The 24,540-nt window shown below is 31.9% G+C and overlaps 1 protein-coding gene across 1 annotated transcript in view; it reads left to right on the forward strand.

The window, feature by feature from the left end:
- Nucleotides 1-24,540, forward strand: part of LOC115878476 (neurexin-3) — a 350,620-nt gene that overhangs the window by 260,238 nt on the left and 65,842 nt on the right. Inside the window, exons 8-9 of the mRNA XM_030894994.1 lie at nt 14,551-14,703; nt 22,031-22,135. Of these exons, the coding sequence (XP_030750854.1) occupies nt 14,551-14,703; nt 22,031-22,135 (258 nt within the window). The remainder of the gene's footprint in view (nt 1-14,550; nt 14,704-22,030; nt 22,136-24,540) is intronic.

A 24,540-nucleotide genomic window follows, 5' to 3' on the forward strand; every position in this document is an offset into this window, starting at 1 on the left:
GCATATTCTGCAGATAAAAATAAGTAAAAAAAAGTTCGTATAAATGTATGTCTTAAATTGCTTAGTTTCGGATATACAGGGTGTAGAAGTTTCATTTTTATTTCGATTTTTTCAAAATAATTCCTGAAGTAACATCAATATTTCGATGAAAATTGGTACCTGGGAGTTCTTTGACATGAGAAATTTGATTTTGATATCAGTTTTTTGAATATGACTCCTATTTGTAGGAGGAGCCATCTAAATGTGTTTTACTTGTTGTAACGTTTTTAGTTCTTTACATATTTTTTTTTATATAAAATATATGATGTCTGGCCTATCATCACCGGATTCCGTATTGTTCAGGCCTGATAATTTATTTGGTACGCTTGGCGTAATTTTTACGTTCCCTAGTCGTCAACCCTGTTATCGTTTGACACAACCCTGTTATCGCTCTGAGGAGGCGCTGTCAACATCGCTTCTGTCAACTCTCTCCGTGCTTAACCTCACTTTGTTTTGCCGCTCTGTTGTATCCCGGCTTTTAGAAATGGTGATTATTTAAATCTTGCTGTATAATTTGAATCAGCTGCTATTTCAAAGCAACAGGGTAGAGTTTTGGATGTCCCAACCTAACTTGTATTTGTATTTTGCTGGCACGTTGGCGTCCCTTTTCTTTTGTCCTCCAGAATGTCACATGGAAGAAAGGACATGTTCTTTATTATTTAGTGAGCCCTCGGGAGTAATTCGAGGTAGGTTCATTTTGTTTATTAGACCTTGTTTCATTTTAAACAAGAGTTTCGTATTTTTAGGGTCTTATGGACGTACATTATCTTATGGACGTACATTATCTTATGGACGTACATTATCTTATGGACGTACATTGTCTTATGGACGGACTATTTACAAGGTACGGGCATTATCCAAGGTCCTAGTCGTATCCAAGGTACGGGTAGTGTTCCCCTGTACCGTTATCTTATGGACGGACTGTGTCCAAGGTTATGGTCCAAGTTACGGACATTATCCAAGGTCCTAGTAGTGTTCCAAAGTACGGGTAGTGTCCCCATATTGCCATAGTATGGATACAGCGTAAGCCTCATGCTGCTTCGCTCCCATTTCTAAGCCTAGTCAGTAGCTACGACTGTATTGATTTATAGTGTCCTCATTCTGGCCCCTTTTGTTGTTTTGGCCAACAGGATCGCCGACAGACAGTACAGAGATATGAGCCCACCTCACGCTGCTACTGTTTGAAGCAAGGTTACATAAAGAACAGCTAAGTGTAGATTTAAGTTCTAGTTTTACATTTAACATCTAAAACATTTTCAGTCCTAAACAATAACGTACATCTTAAGTAATATCGTACAGACTATGTTTAGTGGTTAGATTGTTAAGAACATTCATGTCGATTTAATATTTATAATATGATTTAGATCTTAGGTTTCATTACATTACGTCTTGTAATGGTATTACTTTCATAGATATTTAGTACAATTCTTAACACCACATTCGTTGACATATAACCACTATAATAATTATTAAAATTGTACAATGCTATTTACCATCACAGTCCATTTTGAATAAATATAGTCATTAGTTTTAAGTAATATACAACGGTGTTTTCTTTCTCTGTACATGCCTGGCGCCCAATATCTATATTTTTTTGTTTATTGTTATTGATTAGTTTTCTTTCTAGTGAAATACCTTACCCACGACTGCTCTCCGATGAAAAGCTGCCGTTCGCAGTGGTAATGTTTATAAAAAAACGCTACACTGTTTTGAACAGTAATCTTTTCGTCCGTATCGTTTAAAACTACTGAGTGAAAAAATATACATCTCCGTGATTTTTTACGTAAAAAATGTCTCTTGGTAAAAATCGCTACGAGCAACCGTTCTCAAGATATTTAGAATGGAAATAGTCAATTCATGTCATTATTGACAAAAAATAACTACTACTACTACTACTGCCATTACTCGCTAACGAGTATTGGACACGCATTAAAAGATGGTTACGCAGGGCGTTTCCTGTCATGAGCTTTTCTGTGACTGAAAAGCCTTACAAAAAATAAACGTGTTGAGTGAAATGATAAATTTGGAAACTTTATTTTTTTAAATTAGTTATAATTTTTTTTCGAAATAATAATGATAAACCAGTTTATTTTGAACTTTTGGCACAAAAACATTTCAAATTTACAATTTCAGTGTAATAACTATTTAGTCAACATATTTAATTTATGTCAATGATGACAGGTATTGATAATTTCGATTCCAAATATCTCAAGAACCATTAGCTCGTAACGATTTTTACCAAGAGACTTTTTTTACCTAAAAAACGTTGCAAATGTATATTTTTTTACTCAGTAGATTTATACAGATACGGACGAAAAGTTATTATTCTTAAAACCAGTTAAAAATATATAGATGGCGTCCTCTACAAGTAGGAGTCATCTTGTAAGGGCCAAAAAGTTTTTTTTTTCAAGCGGTCAACTCAAACTTAAACATAAAAACCATAAAACAAATTTAAAGGGCGTAAATGTTGTATAATAAAATACAACTAATAATATAAAATAAAAACAATACTAATAGATGGTACGTTACTAATGGTAATGTAGGTGTAATGGTCTTAAAGTAGGTGTAATTAAACCATTATATAAAGGGGGTGATAAGGAGCATATAGGCAATTATAGACCGATATCTATATTATCAGTTTTTTCTAAAATTTTTGAAACAGTTATAAAAAAACGTTTGTTAAAATTCTTTCTAAAATTTAGGGATGGTTTTTCAAAGTGAAATGGATAAAAAAATTGAGATTTTCAATTAAAATATTTGAACACAAGTAAAGAAAAAAGTATAGGTAAATTTCATACCAAACAACATAAATCAACTTAACTGAATTTGAGACAAAAGCCCTGAAATATTGAATTAAAAATGCAAATATCTATTAAAACATAACATAATACATATTATAGGAACTTCAAAAGAGAAAAGAAGCAAGAAAAATAAGAAATTGCATTATTACTTATTTAGAAGAGTTTGATTTTGACCGCTAGAAAGTATCAAAGGACTTTACGTAACAAAAATAAATAATTATTGTTACCGAGGCCCGGTTCTGTGATGGCCAAAAAGATCTGAACCCTAATTAGTAGTACCCTTGTTTATATATTAACTAATTAGAGTTTCCGGAACCATACTAAAATATTTTCGTTCAATGATTGTGGAATTCGTCAATTAGCATGCAAGTTCTCAAAAGTAAAACCGATAAAAAATTGAGAGTTTCAAATGAAAATAATATCAAATTATTAAGACATAAGAAAGTAGACATGAACTCAAATAATGAAAACAAGCGAAAAAAAAACAAAAACACATATAGGTAGCTTAAAAATTACATCAAATATCAACCAATCTCGAAACCAACTTAAATAAATTTGAAAAAAAAATTAACAAATTCAATTAAAGACATAACACAAAAAAATATAACTAATACATTTAGCAATATTGTACTAAATAAGAAAATAACACATTTAAACTTCAATAATTGCTAATAAACACTATAGAAACTCCAGAATAATTTTAGAAGTAAGAACAGTAAGAGACAGCATCACTATTTATTTAGAAGAGTTTGATTTGACAGCTTGAAAGTATCAAAAGTCTTTCCCATGTAACAAAAAATATGTTTTTAATTATTATTACCGAGTCCCGAAAGTACCGAAAGAACCGGGAATTAATAATTTTGAATCCCGGTTCTTTGATGTCTCAAAAGAACCGGGATTTCCCGGTTCTGAACCCTAGTGCAGATCATGTTTAGTCAAACCGATTGATTGGAAAATTTTTATTTTGGATACCAGATTCGTTGGTCATAGGCTAGAGTTATCAGCAAGAAACCGCATTGCAAGAAAGAAAAATTTAAAAAGCTGTTTTTATTAAAAACAATGATAAATACAATATAACTGGGAATATAATGGGAATAAATAAAATAATACTGGGAATATTTTTTGGATATACAGGGTGTCCCAGGCTGAGCGTGCATTAGAAGTTTCTAGAGAACTACAATATCTAGATCGGAGATTTTTTGCACATCATTGTTTCACAACGAGATCTATCGATTAAAAATATTTTCAATATGACGGCACTTCCGAAAATACCGGAAGTTGACAGCAACTTTCTAATTTTAAATGGGTGCCCTCATTTTTTATTACATACTTAAATTCTCTGTAAAATTTTATGAATTTTGATATTAAACACTCTATACCGATCATTAACCGTTTCTGAGAAAAAAAAATATTTAAAATTTTTGAACGAAAAAACTGCCTGTCAAAAAATATGTATATATATATATATATAGTCTAAACGTCAAATTTAGTGATTACCACAGCCACTGTGCCATAAAGAGAAGACATGTGGGTATCTATTTCAAAAATAAAATTGTTTGAATGTCATATTGTTTGAATATCATATAAGTGGTAGAATAGCTCTCTAGCTAAACTTCGCCCTATACCGTTTGTTTCAATTTTTAAAATTAATGAATAAATACGTTTTATTATTATTATTATTACATAATAATGACCGCAGCTGTCATGGAATTTAGCGATTAAAAAATGACCGTAAATAATTTTTTTCAAATGGAAAACCCTTTTCTCAAGATTTTTTTTTCTCTTTCAAAAAATTTCTCTAATGGAAAGGTTTTCAATTCGATACTTTTTGACTATACGTTGTATAAGGTATATGTTTCTATACCTAAAATAAATCGTTTTTAAGTTATTTAATAATATTTAGTTTCAAAGCGTATATTTTTCTTGATTTTAACCAGTAGTCTAAGACTTTAAACGTCAAGTGATGTAAACCATAAAATAATTAACTAGAAAGAAGTGTCAACTCTGTGTTAAATCGTGGAAACACGATACGCCACCGAAAGCCTTCGTTGTCGTCTGGAGAACTAATTTTCCAATTGACAGGTTGACATGATAAGGACATGATGGCTTAATTTTCATTTCCGTTTCCGGTTATTCAATGATGGGCCCTCTTTCAGTTCAAATGTATTTTGTATTTTTTCTTTTCATAAATAAAACCAAAAAATAATTTATTCACATATATTTATTTGAAGTATGGAACAACGTGACTAAATAAACATAAAAATATAGAGGATTGTATTGTTTCAATACCAATTAGTTAATTATATGTACTTTTAACGTAAATTAGTTAAGGTATAAGCATGACTTACAGTAATTTGTAAATAAACACACGTATTCGCAGACTTCAAGGACAGAAAACGGACACAGGGACATGAAAACGGGAGCCTTATACAAAAACCTGAAAACAGAAAAACAAATTTTTTTATACTAAAATTAACAATCTAAAAATATCAATAGGTATAAAATATAAATATACTGTTTAAAAAAGCGTCCATTATTCCCAAAGAGACCTGGCTTATAAATCAAAAAGAAGCAAAAAGAGACTTTTAGTCGGATAACATAATCAGATTATCAGTCCGATTTATTGCATTATTGACAATAAATCGCACATATTGGAGATAAATGATGTTGGCTATAGTTAAAAATGATCTTACCTTGCTGTAAATTGTTTCCATTTTCAAAAAAATCGCCGATCAAAGAGATTATAACACCATTTTCTTGCATCTAAAAAATGTAAAAACAGTGTTTATTTACTACCTATTTTTCATATACATGGGACATACCTACTACGGCAGAAACGTCATTTTCTCCAGGATTCTTCATGTAATATATATTTTATATACTTTATTACCTTTATAATTATAAATTTCAGCCGAAATATTAAATTGAACTTCCAAAACGAAACTAAACGGAATGAATTAAAATGGCGTCGAATATTTTCGACACAATTTTCGAATTTGTTCTAGAACAAATCTGAAGTTGTCTCTGAAACTGAAATCTGTCAATTCTAAACTGTGAAGTTAGACAATAGTTAGACAAAAACAATGCTGTCCTTGTCTAGGCGGCCATACTTGTCGTGAGGAGAATGACAGGAATGACACTAATGACTGTTTCCAATTTTCCTATTTCACTGTCACCCCCTGATGTAAACCAATAGATCTGGCCATGTCATATTGTGACGCCTTGTTCAAAAAGCAGCATCATTTCCGAGCCCACTTTGCGCTGTTTTTTTTTTGATCATACAGAATATTATTAATAATATCAACTATTAGATATCACTAAAGAGCGAAAATACCAGATATATATTTTAATAAATACACTTTTTAAACTCTTAAGGCAGGCAGTATTTATAATATAGGAAATTCAAATAATTCGTTTTCTGACAGATGGAAATAAATTGTCTAACCGTTTGACACTTAATGTCAAAGGAAGCTAGATAAAATCAAGAAAAATATACGTTTTTAAATTAAATCTTAAATAACTTGAAAACGATTTATTTGTGGTATAAGAACATGTATAGTTAAAAAGTAACGAATTGAAAATTTTTTTCATTAGTGTAATAAAAAAGTGGGTTTCCATTTGAAAAAAATGATTTATTATAATTTTTTAATCGCTCATTTCCATGACAGCTACTGCCATTATTATATTTAACAATTTAATTTTAAAATAGATAGCCACATGTCTTCTGTTTGTGTTACAGAGAAGTGGTAATCACTAAATGTTACTTTTAGGCTATACATTTTTTTGTCAGGTAGTTTTTTTTGTCCAAAAATTTTAAATATTTTTTTTCTCATAAACGGTAAAGTTAGATATAGAGTGTTTAACATCAATATTCATAGAATTTTACAGAGAATTTAAGTATGTAATAAAAAATAGGGGCACCCATTTAAAATAAGAAAGTTGTTGTCAACTTCCGGTATGTCCGGAAGTGCCTCCATATTGAAATGATTTTTAATGGATAGATCTCGTTGTAAAACAATGATGTGCAAAAAAATCTCCGATCTAGATATTGTGGTTCTCTAAAAACATCTAATGAACGCTCAGCCTGGGCACCCTGTATATATAATACGCGGATAACATAATAGTAAGTTCTTTGTTATAAATATTAAAATACCTGCGACTGGATGAATAGCAAAGCGTACGTTTTTGCCTTTCTTTTTGAGAACTTCAATCATTTCGGCGATGGGGTACTGAGCCTTCGCTGCACACATTCCATATCCAGGAACAATGATGATGTTTCGAGCGTTTTTAATAACTTCAGAGGCTTCATCAATGTTAATTTCGGTATGAGTACCAGTAATTTCCATTGGCTTGCCGCCTCCTGTACTTGAACTGCGATAACTACCAAGTATGACGTTGGGAAGTGATCTGTTCATTGCCTAAAAATAAAGTAGGTTTTAAAATCATGACAGATAAAATAAAGTAACTCACTAGAAAGCATGTCAGGCAACATGTTGTCGTCAACAAGATTCCTAGTGTAATAATAATTATAAAGTGTATTAGTTGATCAACATTTAGCTTAAGTTGTATATGGTGGTTTTGGTTGGTCAACATTGGTTGCTAAGGTTACGTCGACGAGTTGACGATTGATGGAGTGAGTAGTATAATCAATTGAGTTTTAAAGAACATCAAGAATGAGTATCAAAACGAACGCACTGGAACATAGTTATTTACTGTCCTCCATTCACGAATTTCAAATTCCAGATTTTTAAGCCTGGGCTACTCGAGAACGGTTCTGAAAGGAGCTGTGCGCGATTGACTGGTGCCTCCGAGCACTAATGTATATAGGAAGGTGCTCGAGGGGAAAGGGGATCTCGGCGCGGAATAGTTCTGAATAGAATTAGAACGGAGCATGGGAGATGCGCCCATACTTTACACAAATGGGTCAAAAGTCCAAGCCCCTCCTGCGAGTGCGGCAAAGATCAGACCATCAAACATATTGTGTAGGAATGCCCTGAAACGACTTATAACGGCAGAGGAGAAGATTTCCTACTGGCAACTCCAGAATCAATAGATATTAATTTGTTAAATGTTCGTTTGTAATTTTTTTTTCTTTCTTTTTGTCATATACGTACTTTGTGTCTTAATATGCCATACGCTAAATAATAATAAATCGTTCTGAATTGAATGGAGGGAGAGTAATGCGTTCTTGAACAGTTCAGAGCTGCACAACTGCGTGAATGGAGGACAGTAATTTGTAGTAATGTTTAGCTGCCTTCATATCTGTCATAAGAATGAAAACATAAACTCATCTTTCATGAAAATAAATACATACTGACAATTGCTTCTTAACTGAACCACTATAGATCAAGCATAAAAAAATGTTGCAGTGGAAAATACACTTATTCGCAACATCCCTATTTATTTGTAAGAAATACTCAAATTATCTTGTAAAAACTCAAAAAGTTAAAAAAATGGCGACAAATTAGAAAAGATCCAGCGTCTTTCTTCCATGGATCAAAAATGTGAGTAGGTTATATTTTGTAGTGATGGGAAAAACCGATTAATTTCAATAATCGAGTACTCGAGTTTCAAGCGATTGCAATAACCGAGTGATCGCTCGAGCGAAATATCGCTCGTATTTAAAAATACGGGTTTTCGTCCGTCGTTTGTTGTAAGTACTCGTTAACGCGAAGCGCCAAGCAGTAAGTTGTGTGCGTAGGGCACATATTCTTTCGTAATGAATGGCAAGTAACAAGCGACGAGCGCAGCGGTTCGCTTGATCTAGTTTATTTCAAAGCATTGTCGATGTAGGTCGTAAAATTTCGTCCCTCAGATACGCAACGGATAAATATATATACGCCGTCGTATAAATTTGCTACCTGCAATGTATGTAGAAAATTCACTCGGCTTTTTGTCGAGAATGTCATATTAAAATCGGATTTCAATTTTTTTCATTCTAGGATCGCTTGCGTTCATCGCTCGTAACTCGTCACTTGCATCGCTCGTTCATAATCGAGCGATGTCGGTTATTTCAATAATCGAGTACTCTAGCGAATTTTCGCCCCAAATAAACAATTTAATTATCAATATGTTCAGCAGTAATCATACAACTCACAGACACGTTTTCAAAGGGATAAAACAATATTAAAAATATCACATATCAAAAAAGCGACCTTCAATATAATCCACTCAAGTTATATTGTTAAGATAAATGTCTGTCACAGTTCGAAATATAACATTAAAGGAACAAAAAGTAATGCGCGGATAATATATCTTTGTGAAAATGGCGTTTATTTCTTTTGAAAAGAAACCAGATAATAGAAAGAAATAAATGACAGAAAAAGAATTCGTATGTGGGATGAGCCTTTTAAGTAATAAGTGCTTACTATAAATGGTTATTTTTCTTATTAATAAGTTTTTTGACGAAAAAATCAGTTGGACGTCTTTGATGACGCCAACTTTTCTTGTTTTCTCTATATATTAAAAGTTCATCATCATTTTCAGCTTATTCAACCATTTCCAATTATGGTGTAGCCTCCCTCACACATTTAGATAGGTACTCTCTTTGTAGTTGAGCCTATTGTTGTCTATTGTTGGCTATGAGGGGCCCAAGTTATCCCAGCTAATTTCCTAATATCATAGTCCCATCTCAGGTTCGGTCTTCTTCTATGTCTCTTAATTCCTCGTATCATGCTGTAATTGTTGTGGTCCATCTGTTGTCCGTTCTTCTCTCCAGTGTCCTGCCCATTGCCATTTGAGGGATTTGATTCTGCGGATGACGTCTATTACCTGGGCCTTTTGTCATATCCACTCTATTCTTTTACGGTCGTCCTTGCTTATTCCCAGCATATTTCATTCCATTCAGCGTTGTGCGACCTGCAGTTTCCTTATGATGTCCGTTTTATGTGTCCAGGTTTCGCATGCATATGTCATGACTGGTAGTACAGATTGGTCGAATGTTTGCTTCTTTAGATAGAGAGGCATTCTAGATTTAAATATGATTAAAATTTATATAAAGAAGTAAAGTTAGTTTTTAAAATGTGAAACATATATTTACAAAAACATAATGTAATATAAGTAATTTTTTATTTCAGGTTCAATAAGGACATTGTGTCATACGCAGCCTCAGCAGTGTCCATCTCAGCCTTGCTTAAACGGAGGTACCTGTTTGGAAGGATGGAACCGGTTTATTTGTGATTGTACCAGTACCATGTTTGCTGGTCCAACGTGTGGAAAGGAGGCCGCAACCCTCAAGTAATTTTTTATATCATTTTTTACTAATTAATATTTTTCTATAATTAAAAATATTCTCTACGATTAACTATTAATTTAAACATAATATAAATATAATATAACTATTAATTTAATTAAAATAAATTAAGCCAAAAGTTATTAAAAAACAAAGACAAAAATAACGTGAAAAATAAGTCAGGATGAGTCTTAAATCAGTGCAAATATTTCTAGGGGTAGTATATTTCGACCCCAGAAATACGTCTGTGAGGTTTTTTTCATGAAAAAAAAATGAAAATTTGGAATTTTTGAAAAAAAATTTGGATTTTTTAAATTTTTAGTTTAGAAACATATCATGATATATCTCCGAAACTAAAGTATCAAAAAAAGTCATACTATACTAAAAATTCGTTTAACCAGTAGTAGTTATAAAAATTATTTTTGGTAAACTGTCTCAAATAGTTTCTGAAAAAAAAATAATTTTTTTAAAAGGTCCGATTAAATTTATATCTCCGAAACTAAAGTATCAAAAAAAGTCATATTATACTAGAAATTAATTTACCCAGTAGTAGTTATAAAAAGCATTTTTGGTAAACTCTGTCTCAAATAGTTTCTGAAAAAAAAAATATTTTTTTTAAAAGGTCCGATTAAATTTATATCTCCGAAACTAAAGTATCAAAAAAAGTCATACTATACTAAAAATTCGTTTACCCAGTAGTAGTTATAAAAAGCATTTTTGGTAAACTCTGTCTCAAATAGTTTCTGAAAAAAAAATAATTTTTTTAAAAGGTCATAATATGGCAACATAGGTAGTAGATTAAATTTACAAGAAAAAAACGGGAAAAAATCAAGTTGTTCCCAAAATGTAAGCAAAAATTAGATACAGGCAATTAGATACAAATGAAAGCATAAAAATACCATATATAATAATATTTCGTCCCATTGCTGCCAAAAGTCACTAATTTACTTTTTATTACTTCCGAGAAAAATGCGTCTAAAAATGAATTGCATTGCATAAAGATGTTATAGTTAGTAACTATTCGGTATTAAAATAAAACATAAATAGCCAGAAATCGTACTTAATGACTTTTGCAATCGATTCTCCGCTTCAAAACATAGTTAGTGAAATATCAATGTAGTTATTCCGTGAAAGTAAACACTTTTCACTAAAACGCCTGCAAAATTTGACTAAACGGGCTAGATATTTTAGATGATTTTATCGTTTTGTCCGAAAGATAAAGTAATAAGCATTTTTAAATAATAAGCTTGATTTTAAAAATAAACATATGTTTTTTTATTGATGAATGGACATTCCTTGAATAAATTTTACAATAACTTAGGACCTGGGATAAAGTTGGCAAATCGAATTAATTCCACCTAGAACGTCAAAATTTCACACTGTGCGCGGGGTTGAAAATTATTGAATTACTAGTATTGCTATTAAAAAAATAGGGGTTGATCGTAAAAGTACCACATCATAAAAAAATAGAACGCAAAAATTTTTTCAAACCAAAAATTTAATCAAAAATTTTGTCTAAGAAATAAAAAAATGGGGTGAACCACCCTTATCACTTTACTATATAAAAAAATAGATAACAACCTATTCTCAGACCTACTGAATATAAAAAAGGGTGTAGCCTAAATTTTTAGCTCTTTAACTCAAACGGTTTTCGAGATATTTAAAAAAAAACATGTTTTTTCAATTTTATTTTTTTTTATTTTTATTTTTACTTTTATAGTAAAATTCAAAATTAATTAATGATGATTTGTTTCTAATTATAGAAGTCTAAGACATGAAAAAATAATATGATCATGATTCTTAAATGAAAAGCCAATTTTTAGCCGAGGAAAGAAAATCTTCATTTTTTAACCTTTGTGAAGTATGTCATTCACTAAAAATCGTCAGAAAATGTCTTTTGTACTCCTTTACATTCCAGAATTTTTTGAAGTGGTGGAACAATTTGAAAAAAACTAAAAACTCATTTTTTTCTAAAATCTTCTGTTTGAACTAACTTATATTTTTGTCTAGTTTAAGAAAGTGAGTAGAAAAAATTTTTTTCATTAAAACTACAGTGGTGGCCAAATGTATGGAAACTTTTTACTTTTTAAAATATCACAGAAAATATTGCTATGCTTAAAGATCAACTGTAATATGCTTAAACTCTCAGGAATATAAATGAACAGCTTATCAGCAAATAAAAGTATTCCAAAAATTACACAGCAAAAAAAAATCTGTTTAGCAGTTTTTGTAGGAGAACAATAGATTTCTTGTGGCCAAAAGTATGGAAACCATAAATAAATACATTAAAATTATTTAGTTTAAGCTGATAAATGGTACGATTTGCTTCAGATAAATATAAACATCATGCCCAAGTCTAAATATTTCTCTACGGATTTAAAAAATAAAATAGTTGAATTATACAAGAGCTGTTATAAACAAATTCAAATAAGTAAAAATTTAAACATTTTAAAAGGCACCGTTTCGAAAACAATTCGTAAATTTAATAAAACAGGGAACGTTTCAACAGCTTTTAAGTCAGGAAGACCAAGAAAGTTCTGCAACAGGACAATGAAAGTAATGAAGAGAATATCAATGGGAGATCCAAGAAAAACATCCACAGACATTTCTCGAGAAATGGGTGAAAGGGGAATATCGGTGTCTGCACGCACGGTGAGAAGACGGTTGGATGACATCGGACTTTTTGGAAGAGTTGCGGTGAAGAAACCATTAATATCAAAGAAAAATAGGATGGCCCACTTTAAATTTGCTCAAGATCATCTCACCTGGTCTTATCAGAAATGGAATACTGTACTGTTTAGCGACGAAAGCAAGTTTCAACTGTTTGGTAGTGACGGGAGACGTTATGTCCGAAGACCAAAAGGTACACGGTACAGCCATAAGTACCAGATGCCCACAGTAAAACATGGGGTTGGGAGTATAATGGTATGGGGGTGTTTTTCTCGCTCAGGGGTTGGTCCTCTTGTTAAAATTGATGGGATAATGGACCGTTTTTTCTACAAAGACATATTGGAGAATAATATGCTGCCTCATGCTGATGAAGAAATGCCACTCAGATGGTTGTTCCAGCAAGACAATGATCCCAAGCACAAATCTCGGTTTGTTCAAAATTGGTTAAATGAACATAATGTTCCACTAATGGATTGGCCCTCACAGACTCCGGATCTTAACCCCATAGAAAATTTATGGGACCATTTAGATAGCAAAATTCGAAGCCATTCTATTTCAAATAAAAATGAATTATGAGAAGTGCTAAAAACTGAATGGGCGGCCACTTCCAGTAAAAATTGTACGAGATTGATCGATTCGATGCCACGAAGATGTAGAGAAGTAATTAATTCAAAGGGATATTCCACTAAATATTAGTAATTTTTATATTATCTTGAATTTTAATAAACATTCTTCTTAAGTTTCCATACTTTTGACCAAGAGAATATTCATAATTTTTTATATATTTTTTGATAGCTGTAATTTTTTATTTAAATGTATTAGGTTTTGTAGGAAATTATTTGTAGGTCACGATTATATAAGTCGTTTTATTTCATATTTTAATTTCTCAGCATAAATGACAAATTAAAAAAGTTTCCATACTTTTGGCCACCACTGTACATTCTTGCTAGAAATAAACAAAGATTATTATAAAAAAATCAGTCCTAGAAGATTTTAGAAAAAAAAATTAGAAAAAAAATGAGTTTTTAATTTTTTTCATATTGTTCCACCACTTCAAAAAATTCTAAAAAATTCTTGAGTGTAAAGGAGTATAAAAGACATTTTCTGACGATTTTTAGTGAGTGACATATTTCACGAAGGTTAAAAAAATGAAGATTTTATTTTTCTTCCCTCCGCTAAAAATCGGCTTTTCGCTTAAGAATCACGATCATATTATTTTTTCATGTCTTAGACTTCTAAGAATTAGAAAAAAAAATCGTCATTAATTAATTTTGAATTTTACTATAAAAATATAAATAAAATTGAAAAAACAAGTTTTTTTGAAAATCTCAAAAACCGTTTGAGTTAAAGAGCTAAAAATCTAGGTGAATTATTTTGATTCGACACCAAATCGATCCGCTGAGTGCGTGATAAAAAAAGCTGCGGTGGCAGATTTCCCATGTTAAATCGGCTATACCCTTTCATCAAAATCGGTCAAGAGTATGGTAACTAAAACTGTGACACGCGAATTTTATATACCTACTAGATTAATTTTTAAATTAATTAGGTTTGAGTTCTCACGTCATGCACGATTATAGGTTATTGGTAATAAGGGTGTTATTGGACTTCCGTTTGTTACGTTGTTAAATTGGGTTAAGAAAATCAAATAGCGAGATATTGAAAATATTTTTAATCTAAAAAAATATTTTCAATATCTCTGTATTCGATTTTTCTTAACCCAATTTAACAAAGTGCTAAAACAGAAACTTCCCAACGACACCGTATCCGACCACCCTACAACCTAATTAAACCCTCGTTCTCTTGTTTCAGGTGGAATTCGTGGCGGACACGTTAAGGCTGAATTTACTGGAGCTGGGCCGGTCGGGCAGCCATCTGATCCAGGTGGCGGGCCGGCTCGATTACAAGTGTCCGACGGGGGAGACGCACGACCCCATCACGTTCACCACGAGGGAATCGCATTTGGTAAGGTCGTTTATATATACCCCACCTTTTACTACTTGTGAGTTTAGCGTAGTTGCTGAATTTAAATAGAAATGAAGTTGGGTTAGACCGGTTTTTTGATTATTATTGCTAATGTTTTTTTTTTCTGAAAAAGAAAAGGCTGAGAGAGATAAATTAACACGTTATATTAGTAGGTGTTTGCGTATTGCTTATAAATATAAAGGCATTTTAGCACTAAAAATTATTTCTTAAAAATATTTTTTTCTTTCTGCATAATTCATATTTGTGTGATTACCACTTTATTATATATTGCCTAAATAGTATTTATTATTATTTTTAATAGGCAAGAATTTTTTTTTAATGAATTTCACGAAAAGATTACTTATACTACCTACTTTTACTACATGTGAATTGTACAAAGGACTTGCTGTATAGAGTGCATCATGATCGTGTTGTTTATGTAGGGTTGTCAGATTTTTATGAAAATCCAGTTAAAACCCAAATATCCACACTGTAAAAAGCAAAACAACATGACCAGACTGAACGTACGGGGTCTAGAGAGCAACAATACCGTCGACGCCCTCCGGAAGCCATCAAAAATCACTTCCACCGATAACTTCAATCTCAATCTTGCAAGCTGAACAAGGCTGGACACAATTAAGGGATGCGATTCATAAAACCAGCGAAGCAGTACAAGGAAAATCGAACAAAAAGAAACAACCAGACTGGTTTAACGAAAATCAACCGCATATACAGGCTATGTTGGAACAAAAGCATAGACCACATCAAGCAGTCACTGCAAATCCACACAATCTAAGACTGATAGACAATTTTAAAACAGCCCACAACACGCTTCGAAGAGAATTGCGCCAACTAAAGGATAAATGGTGGTCACAAAAAGCGAATCAGATTCAAAAGTACGCCACGCATCACGATTATCGTAAATTCTTCGAGGCTGTAAAAGAAGTATACGGTCCAACAAAGAAGGTAAGCTGCCCAATCATGGCACAAAATGGCGAACTTCTAAAAGAGTAAGAACAAATCAAAAATCGCTGGAAAGAGCATTACAGCCATATCCTTAACCAAGAAAACAACCCAATATGGAACCACTAAACACAATACCCCAGTACAACAGCTTAGAATGCTTATATCGTCAAATTATTTCAATGCACACTTTTCTACGTGTAAAATAAATCCCAAAATCTCCTCTTAAACTCCCCTATTTTTATATTTCTGTTATTTTTCTAAGATATTAATTATTTATATTTATTCACTTAATATCAAAAATACCACAGTTTTGATCATTTTTCTGATAAATTATTGCAAGAAATCAAATTGAATTTGTTTATTTACGTTAACAAATGTTCAGAATGTATATTATTATAGAGGTAATTTGTTAATATTATTGAATAAATGATAGTTCAGGGATATCCCATGAGGTAGCAGTATTGAGGTCTTGTTATTTACTTCTTGTATTAATGATTTTCCGGATAGCTTCAAATATTCAGAGAGCTTAATATTCTAGTACCTGTGATGTTGTCCGAAAACATACTTATATGGATGTAAATTTAATGTTTGGACCTAATTTTAGATTTAATTTGTACTGTCAGTAATAAACACAAATCACTTAAAAATTTAAGATGCTTTCTATAAACCTCTAAACAATTTCACAAGCATACATTTTAACAAAATTTTTATTTTTATTTTTTTATAATGTGTCATTAAAAATACATACAACCCTAAATTTTCACCCTTCTACCATCAACCCCTATTTTTTAATACCGATATTAGTAAATAAATAATTTTCAACCCCGTATATAAGGATGACTGTTGTCTCATAAAAAATATTTACATGACAAAACAACGTTTGTCGGGTTGCTAGTTAACCCTTAACTGGTCCGGCGTCGTCTGACAGACTACGCCAAATAATTAACTCATTCTCATTAGTTACTCGGACCGCCCACACACAATTGGCGTTCCAGCTAATCCTCCCCCTCTCGGTCAACTACTGATAACCATATTTATGCCCAAACTGGATTAGTTTTTTAGAAGTTATGGCAGAAGTTACTTAAGCCGTAGTCTCTCAAACGACGCCGGACCGTTTGCGTAAGATTTTGTGTTTGACAAACTTTTGTAAAATATGGCCGGGCCTTCGAAAAGAGTGTGTTTAGGAGACTCTAGTTATGAAGAAACTCTATTAAAATGATATGATGAGGACCGTGACAGTGACAATATGACAATCTGCCAGACAAATGCGTTTGACAATGTCAAATATTCCAAGAGAAATATACTTTACAATTGGTAGAATACTTATGCAATTCCTGTACAACCAGAACACGCCTACGGAGATATTATTATCCCAGAGTTCTTATCCTAGTTAAAGACAATGTTATGTCCTAGTTTAATTATTTTTAATGCCTAGAATGTACGAATCCATTTTATAAAACATGTTCAGGAAAACAATGAACTTTGCCTCATGCTCTAACTAAAAACCTTTTCTTTAACTTCAGTTTTATAGTTTTTTTTATATATAGTACTAAAAACATATTTCTATATTGTAATGACTGTTAGTAATTTGGTTTTATTTTTTAGAGCTTAGTAAAAATCTACTTTTTTTTCAAATTTATATGTATGTTATTTTATTTTGTACTATATTTTCTTAAAGTTTATATTAATTGAACCCATTTTTGTCTATATTAGTTCAATAATACATAATATAACATATAATAAAATAAAAATTTGTTATTTTTTAGTTTTTGTTTGTTTTTTTCACTTTTTAGAAGGCGTAGTCCCACAGACTACGCCGGACCGTTTATGATACATATCTATTACCGGACCAGTTAAGGGTTAAATCTCTCTCTCAGATTTCTTATTAAAGTATAATTTTTATTAATAAATGTAATTAAAATAACATATTTTTAATTCTCTACAGATTTAAATGCAAAACTAAAAGCTATTAAAAATGTTGTTGTCCAAAATATTTTGAAAATATGGATAAAAGCCTGTTATTCAATAGTACAAATTTAAAACAAAGTTTATTTATTTTGGGATATACACTTACGAAAAACAGAGTTTATTGTTTTGTTGTTTATAAAATTGAAAATCTGACGATATATTTTAATTAGAGTCCATGTATAGCATCTGTCAGAGAGCAGCTATACCACACCAGGATTTAATTAAATTTAATTTGATATTCTCCTGTTTTCCTGCTAAAAATATTTGTTGTTTATTTAAACAAAAATTAAATTCGATTTTTGTATCTATAGTCTGTCCAACGAGAAGATTCTTGACAGTGATAGATGTGTCTGTCATTTTAATTTCAAAGTAGTTTATTGTATTTTACAAAGAAATAAGTTGGTACAACTGGAACGCATAGCAGGATATATTTAAAATTTGATTGACAAGATGACAAGTGATTACTTCAAAATATTGTGAAAAAAACTGTATAAAACTGAAAAATATAATCGAGTTATTTTATTTAATAAAAACGGTATGTGTTAATACAAAACAAACAAGAACAAGACACTACATACCAAAAAAATATAAAAAAGAACTATTATTTACTTTCAAGCTTTATGAAACTACCCGCATTTATGATTATATTTATCAATATAACTTATGTACAAATACAAATTTGTAATATTCCACAGGAATAAATAAAACAACATAGGTAAATAAAACAAACTATTTTAATAATAATAACACCTACCAAATTTTATACCTTAAAGGTTGATTAATTAACTTTAATCTTAATTTTTTTAAACCAGGACCTTTGGCATTATTTTTCTGCAGTACTAAAATCCATTATTTACCTCTCGTGTGATGTCGATATTTTACAGCTACTCCAGTTTTTAGTATATGTTTAGTTTGATCCTTCTACCATATACGAGATGCACTTATCTACGACGAAATGGTAGGTATACAAACTTTATCGATGGCAACTTCATTGGTGTATAAGATTTTCTGCCTGGACAGCGAGTATTAACCATAAACTGTGCTCTGGGTCTACAGTTAATTTTCACTCGATTTTTCCTCCACTTGACTTCAAAAGACACAAAACACAAGTAATAATACGAATCAAAATGCATCATCTTCCAAAACGCAGGGTATTTAACAAAGTTGACAGAAAATTATAACATATAATTTGGCAAGACTTTGACAAGCGTCAAAAATGACAAAAATCTAAAGGCGAGTTCATACGCATCGGTGTCCGTTTGTCGTTCATCGTTCCGTCAAACCAATAAAAATGAAATACGATCTGTCATTTTTTAAATAAACCAATAAAACTGGTTAAAAACAACAAGACACGACTCATGACGGATTTATATTTAAACCCATCCATAGATAATCTTACCTGAGAAAAAAAACAGAGTATAACAGTTACTGATCGAAATAATATCAAAATATTATCATGAACCGTTTACTTTATAATATCGTAGAAATTGAAATAAATATAAACATTTAAAATTGCAGAATATTAATTTCAAAATTAACGTGCGAATAAACAACATAACATGTTTTAATTTATTATTATTTTTTAATTGAGGCGTCAAGTTGCAAAACCCGCCTTATCCATTTAAAAAAAATAGCTTAATGGCATATTTTCATAGTGGACCCTAAACCCTACATAAACATAATCTCAAACTGCAGTACAATCGTCTATTCCTATATAAACTTCACTACAAATTACGTTAGTGCAGGAAAATCAGTCTTAATATTATTTTTTTTTCATAGCGAGATACGTTTTGAAAAATATTCAGAAATTATTATTTCAAGGAATTTATTACGAGTAGAAAAAAATATTGTTCTGGGTTGACGTTTGTTTCTATGTAATTTGACAAATAATTAAAGCTGTCTCTTTAGTTGTCAGTTTTGAGTAAATATTTTTAATTCTCTTTCGTGTCGATTGCTGATTGAATTGGAGCCAGAAATGGCTCAAAACGAAATAAGTAAATTACCAACAAATGACTGAACTGATCCTGAACCGTGTATGTATAACCGGGCATAACCAGTCCCAAACCAATCAAACTTACTTTTAGGCCAGTAAGCGAGGATAAAAATAGGGTATTACGGGTCTTGTGCAGAACAGGTCCCCACGAAATCGTGGTTTTTTTAATTTTTAATGTGGATCCCATAGTTAATGGAATGGTTTAAAAGAAAAAAATTGTTGGATGAACCACTTTTTCTACGAAAAAAAATAATTGAAAATTCCAAATTTTCACTACATTTCAATGCGAAAACTCCCTATTATAACCTTCATAAAGACAGTAAAATACAAGGTTATGCACAGTGTTGCCATACTCACCCTGTGTAAAATCGACGAAAACGTTCTACTTTATATTCATTTTTTTTTACATTTAGTACGCACTTTAAGAACACGAAAAATTAAAAATATAATAAACGAGGCAAAACAAAAACACTATAAAAATAAATTGACAATAAAATCATTACACAGTATTTAGCACAATTGTTTAAAAATATATTTTTCCCGGATTTGTTCAGTAAGATTCCGAAATCGATGTGATCTGCGTACTTCCAAACACTCCCCACCAACCTAACCTAACCAATGCATTAACACCCCCAAATAACCAGGCTAACCAATGCATTAACACCCTCCAAATAACCAGACTAACCAATACATTACCACCCTCCAAATAACCAGAATATCTAACCTAACCTAACCAATGCATTAACACCCCCAAATAACCAGGCTAACCAATGCATTAACACCCTCCAAATCACCAGGCTAACCAATGCATTAACACCCTCCAAATAATCAGGCTAACCAATGCATTACCACCCTCCAAATAACCAGCCTATCTAACCTAACCTAACCAATGCATTAACACCCCCAAATAACCAGGCTAACCAATGCATTAACACCCTCCAAATAACCATGCTAACCAATGCATTACCACCCTCCAAATAACCAGGCTAACCAATGCATTAACACCCCCAAATAACCAGGCTAACCAATGCATTAACACCCTCCAAATAACCAGGCTAACCAATGCATTACCACCCTCCAAATAACCAGGCTAACCATTGCATTAACACCCTCCAAATAACCAGGCTAACCAATGCATTACCACCTTCCAAATAACCAGGCTAACCTAATTGAGCCTAATGACAAAACTTCATTGATTACGCGTCGAAAAACAGTATATATTAAAAAAACTTATATTTTCGTAGAACCTGAAAAATCCGCAAATTTTATTTCAGAAATTGCTTTAAAATAATCCACACTAACGAATAAGCTACTAGACAGTTCAATTTTTGTTGCACTAAAGTGATAACTTACCGTTTTAAGTCCCTCCACAACAACTTTATTTCAGAAGAAAATCATATAAAGTAATTTTATTGACAACGTCGCAAATTCTATGCGAAGGCCATAGATGACATACCGATGATCGATTAACTGTCAATCGAAAAAGTCATAAAATTGCTAGCTTGAGCTGATGTAAATAAATATATTTTCTTAATTTTTATGCTTACAAAGAAGATTCGTTACGTTTTTGTGCTTAAATTAGATCATTCCACGTCTATATAAGGTAATAAAGTACTAATATGTGATGTTTTTACTGAATCCGTGTAGAAAATTTAACATATTTACTGTCCGTCGCCTGTACCTAAAATACGTTTTTTTGCTGCTTTTTAAAGATAAAACACATTCATCCAACAATTTTTATGCTTAAAAATATTCAGTTTAAGATAAGCTTGCAAAAAAATCCCAAAAAAGTGTTAAATGCGTGGGGACCTATTGTGCACCAGAGCCGGGTATTATCTCCGAATTCTTGACACCCGCACCGATTGACCTGAGATGGCGGCATTCACCCCCATGGTGAAAGCACACATAGCTACTATGTAACTTTTGTTTCTTACATATATCTCTATTCACTGTTAAAATTTCACGTCAATCGGTACAGGTGTTCAGAATTCGGACCCTAAAACCCTCGCTTACTGGCCTATTTAGAATTATTTAATTTTAAACCTGTAATAGTCTCTCGCACCTAGTCAATATAATATTTAAAGACTTATTACTAAGTTATTAAAGTTTTTTTATGAACCTCTCAAATATTTATCAAACGCCTATGAATTATTTATCGCCTCATAGCTCATCTAAGATTCTGACTTGACCTACATCCTACCACCACACCAGCTCACACAATTTCGCCCTGTTTTCCTTTTTATTGCACTCGACACAAAACAAATTACAAGCGCTCAAGTGACTCTCACCGAATAAACGTCCGTTTAAAAATAACTTAGCGCTCGCTGGTCCTTGGCGCTATTTCTTTTCTCCTTGCCAACGTCTCCCTGCTAAAGAATGGTCGTTTTTTTTCTATTCCAGATCCTGCCGACGTGGAACGCGAAGAAGTCTGGAAATATTTCATTTAAATTCCGCACTAACGAAGCCAACGGCCTGATACTGTTCAGTTCTGGAACGCCGCCTAGGGTAAGTGTTGGAAATTTAAAAAATAGTGTTTTGGGGACCGAAAATTAACCATAATTGTTGTATACATAATACAGAAAAAAATATTTTTCAAACAAAATACGAGTAGCGGAAAAAGGGGCCAAAAAACCCTACATATATGCTTATTCTCTGCATTAAGTTCATCAGACATCAGACCGAAGGGAACAGCCATTCGACGACCGGTTTCGGAGATTTTTCTCCATCGTCAGGCCGACTTTGCTGTAACCCTCGATCTGACCAACAAAAAGCAGAGAATAGCATTTAAGTACAAAACGTACTACTATGGCGAGAGTGCTAGACGCTCTACGCCATCTAGCGGCAGCTGTGACAATCACAGATCATACCGCCAAAATTAAAACCAGCGGTCTACTGGACAAACATGCTTGCTTCGTCCACGTTACCGTAGATGGAGCTAAGAAGGCTTAGGTAGGGTATATCATAAAATAATAAATACAAGAAGAAGTGTCAAGTCAATGTTAAATTATAGAAACAGCGTGGCTGCCTGGGTAACTAATTTTCAGATATGGCGGCTGGGACATTTGACATGACATAGATATGACAATTTCAATTTTATGAAATTTATTTCCGTTTCCGGTTTTTAATGGCGGGCTGTTCAGGAGGTTTAAATGAGGGTTAATATACTTTTTACTCTTTCTAGTAGTAAATAATACAACAAAATTACTCAAAAATATTTATTTGGAATTTAGAACAATGTAAATATGCAAATCAACACAATTAAAGAGCTATAAACACATAAACTACTGTATCAATATGAAATATTTAAATAACATTAGAGATGCTGTGTTAAAGTGAATCAGTAAAGTAACAGTGCACTGATTTGCAGAAACTTGAAGATAAATAAATGTTTTCACAGCTTCACGGGCATAAAACTAACTAAATGGAAGCAGGAAAAAGACAACAGGAACCCAAACCTGGAATGCAAAACCTGGAATCAAAAAAAAATGTAAAAAAACATAAATATAGGTACATAAGACTTTTGTAGATTAAATCAAACAGGACTTGAATAAAAATAAAATGAATAAAAAATATGATGCATATACATCTAATACCTCATTTGTATTTTAAAAATAATCTACATACATAGATTTATTGCATTATTGCTATGAAAATACATAATAAAGGTATCTATGTGATATGTAATTACACATTTCTCTTCATCTTGTAGATAATTAATGTAGGTTAATAATAGTTCAATAATCATAATTTACCTTGTATAACTTGCTTTCAATTGCTCAAAATCACCGATCAGTCTTTAAAGTAGAGATACGGAAAAATCCTTGGCAAAGAATATCCCAAGATCCTTGGGTCTAAAGCAAAAAAAATATAAAGACAGTTAATATATTACCTATTTTTACATATAATATGGCCCATACCTACTACACGCAGAAACGTCGATTTTATCATTTTCTTCATGTAATTAATATCATATATACTTTATTAAAGTGTTAACAAGGAACTTAATATCAAAAAACATCTTTGTACTTATTAATTTCAGCCGAAATATCACAAACAAACTTCCAATCAAATCTAAACGGCAAAAATTAAAATGGCGCCCGACCTTGCCAGAGGCCTCGGGAGTTGACACATGGCTGATACACAGACAAAAAAAGAGGACGCCGACGTGCATAAAAATGTTCCGTAACAGAAATTGACAGAAATCATATAGAAATATTCAGATTTTTGTCTAGGACAGTCTAGAAGGCCATGCTTTCTGCCTGGGTAGGACCACGCCAGTACTGTTCATAAAATAATTAACTAGAAAGAAGTGTCAACTCTGTGTTAAATCGTGGAAACACGATACGCCACCGAAAGCCTTCGTTGTCGTCTGGAGAACTAATTTTCCAATTGACAGGTTGACATGATAAGGACATGATGGCTTAATTTTCATTTCCGTTTCCGGTTATTCAATGGCGGGCCCTCTTTCAGTTCAAATGTATTTTGTATTTTTCTTTCATAAATAAGACCAAAAAATAATTTATTCACATATATTTATTTGAAATATGGAACAACGTGACTAAATAAATATAAAAAATATAGAGGATTGTATTGTTTCAATACCAATTAGTTAATTACATGTACTTTTAACGTAAATTAGTTAAGGTATAAGCATGACTTACATTAATTTGTAAATAAACACACGTATTCGCAGACTTCAAGGATAGAAAACGGACACAGGAACATGAAAACGGGAGCCTTATACAAAAACCTGAAAACAGAAAAACAATTTTTTTTATACTAAAATTAACAATGTAAAAATATCAACAGGTATAAAATATAAATATACTGTTTAAAAAAGCGTCCATTATTCCCAAAGAGACCTGGCTTATAAAGCAAAAAGAGACTTTTAGTCGGATAACATAATCAGA

Source organism: Sitophilus oryzae, unplaced genomic scaffold, assembly GCF_002938485.1.
Source record: "Sitophilus oryzae breed Bouriz unplaced genomic scaffold, Soryzae_2.0 scaffold_1514_pilon_pilon, whole genome shotgun sequence".
Classification (NCBI taxonomy): Eukaryota; Metazoa; Arthropoda; class Insecta; order Coleoptera; family Curculionidae; genus Sitophilus; species Sitophilus oryzae.